We start from the raw sequence: 12,060 nt of genomic DNA, 5'->3' as shown, positions 1-12,060 counted from the left end.
GATATAGCTTCTTATCATGTCGTTGAGACGCCTCAAAGCGCTTCACAGAATATACTGTAAAGTGAATTGATGGGTGTATTTTGTGGGTGAAACGCAGCAGCCAATTGTGCACAACAGTGTCCCACAAACAATCGTGGATTGAATCACCAAATTGTTATTATTTGGAAATTATTATTTATTTATTATTTTGAAGGGTTTATCACCCCCGGAAAAGTGATCTGCCAATCGACTAACAACCGGGTTCCTACTTCCTGCTGGTAAACAGAAGTGTGTGGAGTAAGGAAACTTGTCCAATGTTTCTATAACTTTACATTTAAACACTTTACAATATACCTGATGAGCCAAAATATAAATATTATGGCCAACGTCCATTGGAGAGAGCTGATCTTCGGAGATATTCTCATCATTATCTGCCTCTATTCCCTGATGGTAAGCATTCTTTATGACATCCACCTGCGAGGCAAAAGATGAAATAATAAACTTTGTGTTTTGCTACGCAGCAGTATGTAGAACACAGGAATCCAAACAGACACTCTTAGTAATAATAATTCTTGCATTTGATGTAACACCGCATCATGTCATTGCGACTCAAAGCTTCACAGAATATACTGTAAAGTGTCGCGACTGTGTATTTTGGGGGCGAAATTGCGTAGAGCAGTGTCCCACAAACAGTCGTGGATTGAGTGACCAATTTTATTGGTTTGGATTTATTGGCCAGGACACCAGGAGAGAGAAACTCTCTTCTCTTTTCAAACGGTGCCATGGGAATAATAATAATAATAAATATTATTTAATGGTCTGTTGAATCCAGTACTGTGTTGATTAAAACTTGATGAAGCTCAAACGTATTAAAGATAATAATCAAGAATTTCGAAGGAGATAAGCAGGAATAGAGCACCCAGCTTTAAAGAGAATCAGGCAAGATTAATGTGGCAGTTATTTTGTATATCTGACAGCGGAAAGCGCCTTTCACATGGCAGTGATGCAAGATGCACAGTAGAGCTGAGGATCGCTGGGTTTGAGTTGAAACCAATCTGTCATTATTCCCGACAAACTGCAGGAAGTGGTGGTGTGACACTCAGCTTTGTGCTGCTTGCAATACAAGTGCAAACTGGTGCATGGGCAAACGGGGAAATGTTAGTATTAAATGTGGTTCAGGAGATCAACTGAATCGTTTATAAACGTTTGTGACGATTTGATGCCATAAGAGGTTGTTTTTAACACTGATTGTCCAGCATCTTGGGACGTCCTCCCAACGTGAAAGGCGCTACACAAATGTCATTTTGTTGTTTTTCATAAGAACATATGAATTGCTAGAAACCCATCTTAAGAGTCTCCAAACCAAGCTGAGATTTCCAATGCATCCCACCTACACATGGAAATCCCAGATAGAGATTGTTGGAATGGAATGCGCTCTCTCTCTCTCTCTCTCTCTCCCTGAAGGGACATATCCTGTTTACCTAATTCAAGAAAGTATTAGGCACAGGTTGGCGAGAGCCAAGGCTTGGGGGGAACCCAGAGTGTGCGTTGGGGTAACTGCTGGAGTCTAACCAGCTAAGACCTCACAGCTTGGCCATTGATATTCCCTCCAGACCAGTGAAGGAGGAGAAGATACAAGAGTCTTACATGCTGCTAAATCAAGTTAAGTTTGTGAGGTGACATGTTAGTTATTTAAACTGCAGATTTTTTTATGCTACTGCATCCTCTAGTGCACTGATGGCTCCCAGCATGATCATTTCTGAGAGAAATCCAGAGGATGATGAGTTTTTCAGTTAATGATGTGACTGCCTGATGGCTTTACTAAGACATGCAAATAGCTGAGCATGACCCATCCATTTTGGATAGATATCCAGTGTTTGATCGAGAGAAACCTAACCACTGTAATTATTAACATTAAAGTCAGCAAAAATAGTCACCACGAAAGTTATTGGTAAGTTAATGTCTTCAAGTTCACTTTTAGTAACAAAGTTCGAAAGAGGTTTCAATTCACAAATAGTTAGATTTCTTTAATTCACCTTATTTGCAACAGCGGAAAACATCATAATGTTAAAAAAAAATGTTGCCACTGAAGTGTGGTCCCTTCACGCTCTGGCACCTCCCTCCCTACCTCTCTGACCTGCTCACTCCCCAACCCATTACCCACTGCCTCCGCTCAACTGACTCTGGCCTCCTGCTTGTCCCTCGTCCCCTCTGGTCCACCATCAGTGGCCGAGCTTTCAGCCACTATGCCCCCAAACTCTGGAACACTCTCCCTCTATCCCTCTGCCTTACTCCCTCCTTCCCATCTTCAGGTTGCGGCTGAAGACCCTCCTCTTCGACCTGTGCCAATGGTCCCCTCCCCCTGGCTCAGTGTCGTGCTCTGCCAGTGTCCAGTGCTCTGGGGTGCTGCCCTGCATGAGGGCACTGTGTCAATACAAGTTGTTGTTGCGAAAAGAATTGATTTGTGGTTTTGTAATTACAGCCGGTTAAAGTGTGTCACAGAGATCGTAAAGATCTGCCAAACAGTTATAAACAGGAATTTGCTAAAGTCACTGCAAGCTTACCAGTTCTTTTGGACGCATGTTATACAGAATTCTCTCTGCGTTCTCACTGTCATGTCTGCTTTCCATTATAGCAAGCAAAAGCTTTGAAGCGTTGTTCTGTTGAAATATGAACATGGATATTTATTTAAAGCAAAATTAGGCAAAATGCAATTTTCATGAGGTTTGGAACAACAACAAATGAACACACATTGCTATTGCTGCCTGGCAAGCTTTCCCACTGCTTGTCCAGCTCGGACCACCCTCCCCGTTAGTTAGGGCTTTGGCTGTGGGGTTACCAGGAGCTGAGGGGGAGGATTCCCTGCCCCCAGTGACTGGTCGGCCCTTCCAAGTCCTACTGATGAGCCGGGCCGGACTATCAGCAGTGAGAGCCCTGGGACACTGAGGCCCCTCCTGGCTCAGGAACCGGACTAGAGACCGGCATAGTGAGAGGGCTCGATTCCAACACTCCACGGCCTGACCAGTTCAGCCCAAGGAGAACCCTCTTACCACACACCCAATCCTTTTTAAGTAGGAACCAATCAACAGTAACTTTGGCTTAATGTTCCCTCTTTAATCCCTCTCCAGGGCTATTGGGGCCAATTTGAATTTACACCTTACAACTCTCCTGGAACTGTGTGAATCCAGGTACAACCACACTCCAGACAAGAGCATTACCAACAGAGCTACCAGAAAAGCCAAATAGACACATTAATATGGAGTTAGAAAAAAAAACTAGCAGCTAGAAAAACTATTATCCAAAGGTGTGAATGTTCTTACCTTTAGCTGTAGCACCAGGTCAATGTGATACTTTCCGAGGGGGTTGATATCGTTGAGGATGAGGGCGATAATAATGTCAATTCCATTAGACTCATGGGTGGTAATGCAAGTCTGACAAAGGTAACATTGAACAAATATTACAACTTGGTACAAATAGGTTTATTCTAGACATACAGGGCACCTTTCCTGATCCCTTTATAACATGTTATAGGCAAGGTATTTTGGTCTCCCTTCTTAAAACATACAACATAAATACAATGTTACATACAATGGATTGACTGTGTAGTTTGTGGGCGAAATGCGGCAGCCAATCGCACACAGCGGCGTCCCACAAACAGTCACTTTCCACCCACAAACAGCAATGGATGGAATAAACAACCAATTTTATTAGGGGGTGGGGGGGGATTGTTACCCCCCGGAAAGCGATCCGCCAATTGACTAACAACTGGGTTCCTACGTATTGCTAGTTAAACAGTCGTGTGGAGTAAGGAAACTTGCCCACGGTTTCGCCCTGCCCGGGACTTGAACCCATGTCCTCTCACTTGCGAGTCGAGTGCTCTAACCACTACACTACAGGACTCCACTCTATTATCCAGTTGAAGAGTACATTAATTTGACAGGAAGCTTTATCCGAGAGTCTGAGAATGGTTTAATAGGTAGAATTCTGTGAATACTGAAATTGAGTCAATAAGCCATTCATATCAATATTAACACAATAAGTCTCACATTTGATATGTTTTGCGGAAAATGGATCTTGGTTTGTTAAGAGTGCCAACAAATGCATTTTTTTCTCTCCATTTGTTTATGTTCAACAAATTTAAATATTAATATTGATTTGAATATAGTAGGAAAGTCAATCACTGCAATGTCAGCTCACAGGCTTAGCAATCTCAAGCTTCAAATTTAATGGGTCTTCAGGTTGTCCTTAAAACATATTTCCTCGAACGTACTTTAAGTGAAACTGCTGCTTTAAGCAGAATTTTTTGAGTTTGTTACAGTTTCATGAGTTTGACTCTGAACTATTGCCTGGCTTCATTCTAAATGCATTCAACAAATACATTATGTAGATAAAGTGCAACTTTTTTTTAACAATTTAAATCATTATTTGCTTCCAAAAGCTTTGCGGGGTTAAGGATCAAAAAATATTTTGGAACAAGATTAATTGTGTTCTTCGGAGAACCAAACAATATAAATTCAGAATAGTGGAATGCAATTTTTGGGCAACATGCAGCCTTAAATAAGTGTTTTCAAATTCCAATTTATTTCTGCCATTTGCCATGTAAACACTACAGCCTTAACAATAATGAACTACAGCAGTCATTTATCTAGAGAGACCAAAAGCAAAGCCGCTTATTATATTAAACACATCACCACTAGATGATAGAATAAATGCTTCTCTACAAATTGATGAGTCAGTCCATTCTATTGCTATCTTACAGTAAAACAACAAACAGCAGCAAAAACAAATTACATTTGGATTATTCCTTTCATGTCGGGAAGACATCCCAAGCCGCTGGACAGTCAGGGGTTTGGACCCGAGCTGAGGGTTGGGATCAGGAGGGGTGGAAGGCAGGGAGGGTAGTAGTTGTAGGGTGACCGAAGGCGCTATCGAAGAGGAGGGTCTTGAAACGTGTCTTGAAGGAGACGAGGGAGGGAGGGGATAAAAGTCTCATGTGGTGGATGTGAAACAATAATAATAATAATCCTTGCATTTGATACAGTGCCTTATCACAGCGCCTTATCTTCGAGATGTCTCAAAGCGCTTCACAGAATATACTGTAAAGTGTAGTGACTGTGTGTTTTGTGGGTGAATCGTTTTACCTGGTTTTCATGACAAGGTCCCTGGCAATATTCAGTCAAGCTCTCCAGTGTCTGCTTGACCAGTAGTACGTTCTTTTCATTGATGTAGAGACCCAGGAGCCCAAGGCCACCTGTTGTGCTGCCGCAAATACAATCCAAAAACTGCAGGGTCTCACACACCAAGTTGTAATTCGTTTTGTTGCCTTGATTGCGAAGGAAATTCTGGAACCAAAAATCGTAAGGTCTCAAAATAAAATTTTAAGTTGATGCTATTTGGAATACTATTTAAGGGTGGTTGAGTGCACGACATTGGACTCGTTTGAAAAACAACTCGGTTCAGTTTGATTCCCTGCCCAGGAATCGAACCCAGGTCCTCTCGCTCGCAAGATGAGTGTTCTAACCACTGAGCTACTGGACTCCACGTTGAACACATTTTAAAATCACCTCAATTCTGTGCTGGGAGGATGGGAGGGCAGGTTTTCAGACGGATGAGATCAGATAGACCATCGGGCCTTCTTCATCCAAACCAATCTCGTAATCCTGTGATATATTTAAGAACACACTTACCTGGAGTTCTCTGTTGTGATTCTCACACAACAGCTGAAGAAACCTGAGAATCGGCTGCATGATAGCGATGGTGGGACTCATCACGTCATCATCTGCAGATTTCTCCTCAGCTCCTAACCCATCATTGCCCACAGATGCCAGGTCTGTCTCTGGATCCATCTCTCTTCTGTACATGTAGTAAGCCTTGGAGGTGGCAACTGAAGCTTCTGTTAACTGGCCCTGTATTCCCTCTTTTAAGTGAAGTGGTGAATCCTTAACTAAAAACAACACATTATACAGTAAAACTAAATCGGATCTGTATAAACAATAATAATCCTTGCATTTGATACAGCGCCATATCACGTCTTCAAGACGTCTCAAAACGTTTCACAGAATATACTGTAAATTGACTGTATTTTGGGGACGAAACGCGGCAGCCAATTGCGCACAGTCGTGGATTGAGTGACCAAATTATTAGTATTATTTTTTGGAGGGATTATTATCCCCAGAAAGCGATTCCCAATCGACTAACAACCGGGTTCATACTTCTTGCTAGGTAAACAGAGGCGTGTGGAATAAGGAAACTTGCCTAAGGTTTTACCCTGCCCGGAAAACCTACATAGAAACCTTAGATTAATCCTGTTTTACCTCTTCTCCTGCTAACAGGTGTCACAACCTCACAGTCTTCATCTTTCTTCTTGCTGCTCAGATCACTGGTATTCACTGACACGGTTGCTCGGATCTCTTGCTGGGCTGCCTTTGTGCGGTCGTAGAAAACTTTGAAGAATTTCTCCGACTTTTTCAGATCATTCAGTTGATGGTGAAATGAACTCTAATGTCAGAAAAAAAAGATGTAGATTAAAATAGGTCGGCCATTTCATTTGAAGACCTTGCAACAACAACAACAACAACAACTTGCATTTACACAGCGCCCTCACACAGGGCAGCGTCCCAGAGCACTGGACAGTGGTGGAGCGCGACACTGAGCTGGGAAGAGAGGGGGAGGTGACCGTAGGCACAGGTTGAAGAGGAAGATCTTCAGGTGCGACCTGAAGATGGGGAAGGAAGGAGCAAAGCAGAGGGATTGAGTGTTCCAGAGTTTGGGGGCGCAGTGGCTGAAAGCGCGGCCACCAATGGTGGAACGGAGGGCACGAGGGACAAGCTGGAGTCCGGAGCCAGTGGAGCGGAGGCAGCGGGTAGTGGGTTGGGGAGTGAGCAGATTGGAGAGGTCGGGAGGTGCCAGAGCATGAAGGGATTTGAAAAGATTAATACAATACAAATTTTAATTCATGTTGTGCCTTTCACGTCAGGAGCATGTCCCAAAGCGCTTAATCAAGACAAAGTGCCTCACCTGTATTTGGGTGTTTCCTCCTTCTAACAACGCAATGCCAAGCAAGATGCTTTCTTCAAATATTCTGCTATTTTTTGTGTTTGTGATAAGATCAGTCACCAATTCTGACGCTCCCTCTCTCTCTAAGTGACACTGAATATCATACATGGTGATTCCAGACTTGTCTGAATCAGATGGAGATGCACCTGTATAAAATAAGAATATTTTCGGGATCAGCTTTGCTGCCTTCGACTCTATACAGTATATAGTTTGGGACATGAAATGATCCGCCAACCAACTAACAATCGGGTTCCTACTTATTGCTGGGTAAACAGAGATGTGTGGAGTAAGGAAACTTGCCTATTTTGCCCCGACTGGGAATCAAACACAGATCTTCTTGCTTGTGAGGTGAGTGCTCTAACCAATACGCTACAACAACAACTTGCATTTAGATAGCATTCTTCACGCAAAGTAGAGTCCTGGTGTGCTACAGGATTACAGAGTTAATCATGTTTTCTCTGCATTCATTCAAACATACAGTTGATTTATTTCTAACCACTCAGCGTGAATTGGTGTGAAAAATAAAATCCCCTTTATTCTGTGGCAGGCAGCTACAAGAGAAACTTCTTCTCACTCCTCAGCAGAAAAGAAAGCACATACATCCCAGTCCCAAGCCTCCTGGACTTCAGTGTTGGATTTATCAGCTATGCCATCTACTCATCTTACCTTTAACTTTTACTAAAAATAAAATAAATGCTTTCTGTATCCCATTTCTCAACCTGTCATCGCAAATACAATGTGATCGCAGCTCCGAGGCCAATAATAACAATAATAATAATCCTTGCATTTGATATAGTGCCTTATCACATCTTCTAGATGTCTCAAAGCGCTTTACAGAATATACTGTAAAGTGAATTGACTGTATATTTTGTGGGTGAAACGCCAATTGAGCACAGCAGCGTCCCACACACAGTCGTGGATTGAAGTGACCAAATTAATATTTTTTAAAACAAAATGGAAGGGAATATTGCTACTGGACAAGTGTTCTGCCAATCGACTAACAACCAAGTTCCTACTTACTGCTAGTTAAACAGAAGCGTGTGGAGTAAGGAAACTTGTTTAGCTTTTCGCCCTCCCGGGAAACAAACCTGGGACCTCTCGCATGCGAGGCGAGTGCTCTAACCACTGAGCTACAGGACTGCAATGCAGTAAAGTACCAATGCTGTGAGGTTTGTTGGCTGGAGGGACACATTGCTCAATGTAAAAGATGGATTCCAGCCAGTTACTCATTATCAGAACGATTTTGACGGCCACATTGAAAATCACCAGAGAAAAAGTAAAAGTCACATTTTGGTAAATGGCCGTGCTTTGTGGCACCTAGACGTATAGTGGAACCATGGAATAGTGTGAAGGGAACAAATAATAAGCTTGTTTGGTAAATTGTTCTACAGCAAAAGCTTTGCACGCTTTTATTTATAGTTGCGAGAGAAATTGGATCCATCCAGAAATTAAACCTGTGTGCGTTGCAAACACAAGTAAACTGGATCTAAATCATCACCGACATGAATCAGGATGATCCTTGGAAACAGTTGTCAGTGACATAGAAACGCCTATCAATATAACCTGGCCACCAGCCAGATTGGGAGTCCCCTTAAAGCGTTTCGCCCACAAAATACACAGTCACTACACTTTACAGTATAATCTGTGAAGCGCTCTGAGACGTCATTATCACGTCATTAAACGTCTCAAAGCCCTTCACAGAATACACCGTAAAGTGTAGTGACTGTGTATTTTGTGGGTGAAACGCAGCAGCCAATTGCGCACTGCAGCGTCCCACAAACAGTCGTGGATTGAGCGACCAGTTTTATTTGGGGGATGAACGCAGTGAACAGAATATCCATTCACAGCAAAACAAAGCACATACAGACAGATATTTTCATTTTAAAGCCCGGATAAATTTACGCACTTCATCACTTTCGATCTGCTCTGAAGATAGAGAACTGCTGTGATTTACCTCCGGGTTGTGAAGACTTGGTGAAACTTGCATTTGTTATTGAGCTACTGATGTTACTGCTGTGCCCTTCTCCTTTGTACACGCTGCGAACATTACCGCAGTAACGATTTAGAAGGATCTTCCTCAAAACAGTGCCCTGTAAAAAGAAAGATTGAAACCGTCGAGGTGTGAAGAAGAAGATTCAATACTTCAGATCAAAAGGACATTTTGCACCCTGAAGCTTAATGACTGAGCCAGTAAAAAATGCAATGAAATATTAAGACTATGAGAAATATCGTGCTTTTTTGTAAGTATATAGAATGTTCTTATATTTGGGCTGACGTAATTGCGAACAAAAGTGCTCGACTTCTAAAGTGAGGAATTTCTCCCCAAGATCTCACACACAAAAAAATAATGTAATAGCTATTTCTTGGCACATCACCTCACTCAAAAAAGTGAATAATTTCTTCGCAATAATACAGGTAAACTTGACATGGATAAATCAAAACTCTGTTGCCTCAGTTAAATGCCATAAGATAACCACAACAACAACTTGCATTTATACAGCGCCCTTCACGCAGGGTAGCGTCCCAGGGCGCTTGAATATGTTAGCCACAGAGATCCAGTGACTAATGAATAGTCTAGCCTGGGTCATTTGTGTAGTGTCAGATTGATGCAAGTTGTACATATGTAGAGATATTGATTCAAGTGAAATTACAGAGATATTTTCAAGTGCATTTCAATGAATTAAATAATGTGCACTGTGGACTACAGTAACAACTTCCAATTTGTGGCTTGGGGAAATTCAGACGGCATCAGACAACATCATTTAGCTAACCATAATTTTGCAAATTAAAATATCTTAATTAATGCCTGAATTTTGGCAATCTATTTAAAAAAATCAATGTATTACTGTTCTAATCCTGCCACTGGTACAGCCCTACATGTGGGGAGGGAAATAGAAAAGGTAGGAAATAAATACATAATAATCTTTGCATTTGATATAGTGCCTTACCAATCCAGTTTGCAGTACATTCCATGAAGCGCGTTGAGACATCTCAACAACTTGATAAGGTGCTGTATCATTATTATTTATTATTTATATTAATTATTATGATTATCATCAAGAGTGGGTGGCTCTTGCGATTCACTGAAGAGGGATTGCAATCTGAACCATGATGTATAAACGTATCCACTAATATTTTGTTGGAAAAAAACATAAGTTTTGTTCTCCTTCTTCAGCCACTTGGCCTGGAAGCAATCACGCTTCGCAGTTCAGATCATTAATTTTTTTGATGGCAGATTCTGTTCAGTTTAAGGTGCTCCCACGCAATGCCACCCACTTAAAGCCCATCAATTCAGTCCCACGTCAGTCTAGACACATGACTTCTCATCAGTACGCTTCAGATTTTCGTTTCCCCAAGATCATATTTTGGTGAGGTCAGAATGACCCAGACTTGAACACGTTTCCCAATCCCCCAGGTTTATAGCAGCAGCTGCCATGCTCAATTTATGCAGCAGTATTACTGGCCCGAGGCCTATTCTAAACACCGAGCATCAGTCCAAATTAGATTAACATCAACCACAAACACAGGGAGTGAAGCAACCTAGCAGTAAAGCATTCCCGCACTGTAAACGCTTCATTACTCTTCAGAAATGTTTTAGTTACAAAACAAACTACATGCAGGGGGGGAAAAGAAGTCACATTTTGAAATATCTCTTATTTTTTCCCGATCGTACCTCCTTCTATCGCAAGGATTAACGACGCTTTCTTAATTCAGTCCAATTAAAAAAAAAACACTCACCAACAAATAAACTGGTCACCAGGCTGCAACGGTCATATGTTAAAGTAAAATGTAATAAAGATTTTGTTGTTATTGTGGAGTCTCATAACATAGCGAGAGAGACCTGGGTTTGATTCCCGGGTAGGGCGAACCCGTAGGTAAGTTTCCTTACTCCACACGGCTCTGTGAACCTTAGCAGTAAGTAGGAACCCAGTTGTTAATCGATTGGCGGATCACTTTCCGGGGGTAAATAAGATAAAAGAAAAAAAATGTGGTCACTCATCCAGGACTGTTGCTGGGACACTGCTGTGCACAATTAATCAGTTGCCGGTTTTGCCCATGAACTACACAGTCACTTCGCTTTACAGTATGTTCTGTGAAGCGCTTTGAGACATCTCAATGATGTGATAAGGTGCTATAACAAAATTATTATTATGTTATAGCCATGCCTGATACTTTTAAGGCAAATAACTGTTCCACATGGAAAAATTTTGCTGTTTCACAATGAGGTGGAAAAGCTACAAACACATGAATGCTTTTGTAAAACAGTAATCTTAAAGAGTGTTAAAATTTAGATGGTAAATCTAACCACAAGGCTACAAAATCTGCTCTTAAATCCAAATAAGCATTTACACTGAACACAGGAAGAAATGAAGTTTGATTTGTTTCTGAGAAACAAATTCATTTCCACATCACATTTTACCGCCTCAAAGAGTACTTATCATTGCGTAGTAGGTATTTCGCCCACAAAATATAAGATGCTACGCTTTACAGTATATCCTGTGAAGCGCATTGAGACGTCTCAAAGACATGATAAGGCGCTATATCAAATGCAAGGATTATTATTATTAGAAAGAAGGCAACAGAGAAACCAATCTCCCAACACTCTAGTAAACAAAATACCCAACCTCAAAATATATGTGGATTTGGCATAGAAATGCAACAATGAGCCTCTTATCAGTTAATCAGTATTGTTAGATGTTTTATACTGGTTATATCCCCACAATACCAGCTGTTATAATATTGTAGGCAGTGTTTAGCCAAGTCATTATCACATGTTACAGGAGTCAAAGGTCTTTGTATATTAGTCCAACTGCCAAAAATAACTATGCAAACTTCTCTTTTCTGTCAACTAGCAATGAATACAAAAGAAACTTCAATAAAATCTCAATTAAACTCTTTCATATCAATCTGTCCGTTCCCTCCGCTCAGCGGGCTCCGGCCTGCTCCATGTCCCCCTGGATCTCCCCACCATTGGCAGTTGGGCCTTCAGCCTCTCTGCCCCCAGCCTTTAGAGCGTCCCAAGGC

At 41.6% G+C, this 12,060-nt stretch overlaps 1 protein-coding gene across 1 annotated transcript in view; it reads right to left on the bottom strand.

Moving 5' to 3' along the window:
- The window catches only part of itpr2 (inositol 1,4,5-trisphosphate receptor, type 2), a 71,351-nt gene that overhangs the window by 23,518 nt on the left and 35,773 nt on the right, over nt 1-12,060 (bottom strand). Inside the window, exons 38-45 of the mRNA XM_042335022.1 lie at nt 8,990-9,125; nt 6,997-7,181; nt 6,294-6,477; nt 5,667-5,923; nt 5,121-5,321; nt 3,300-3,410; nt 2,544-2,639; nt 334-453 (exon numbers count right to left, since the gene is read on the bottom strand). Coding sequence (XP_042190956.1) covers nt 334-453; nt 2,544-2,639; nt 3,300-3,410; nt 5,121-5,321; nt 5,667-5,923; nt 6,294-6,477; nt 6,997-7,181; nt 8,990-9,125 — 1,290 coding nt within the window. The remainder of the gene's footprint in view (nt 1-333; nt 454-2,543; nt 2,640-3,299; nt 3,411-5,120; nt 5,322-5,666; nt 5,924-6,293; nt 6,478-6,996; nt 7,182-8,989; nt 9,126-12,060) is intronic.

The sequence above is a fragment of the Callorhinchus milii genome, unplaced genomic scaffold (genome assembly GCF_018977255.1).
Source record: "Callorhinchus milii isolate IMCB2004 unplaced genomic scaffold, IMCB_Cmil_1.0 Scaffold5, whole genome shotgun sequence".
Classification (NCBI taxonomy): domain Eukaryota; kingdom Metazoa; phylum Chordata; class Chondrichthyes; order Chimaeriformes; family Callorhinchidae; genus Callorhinchus; species Callorhinchus milii.
This window is presented reverse-complemented; position numbering and strand designations above follow the sequence as displayed.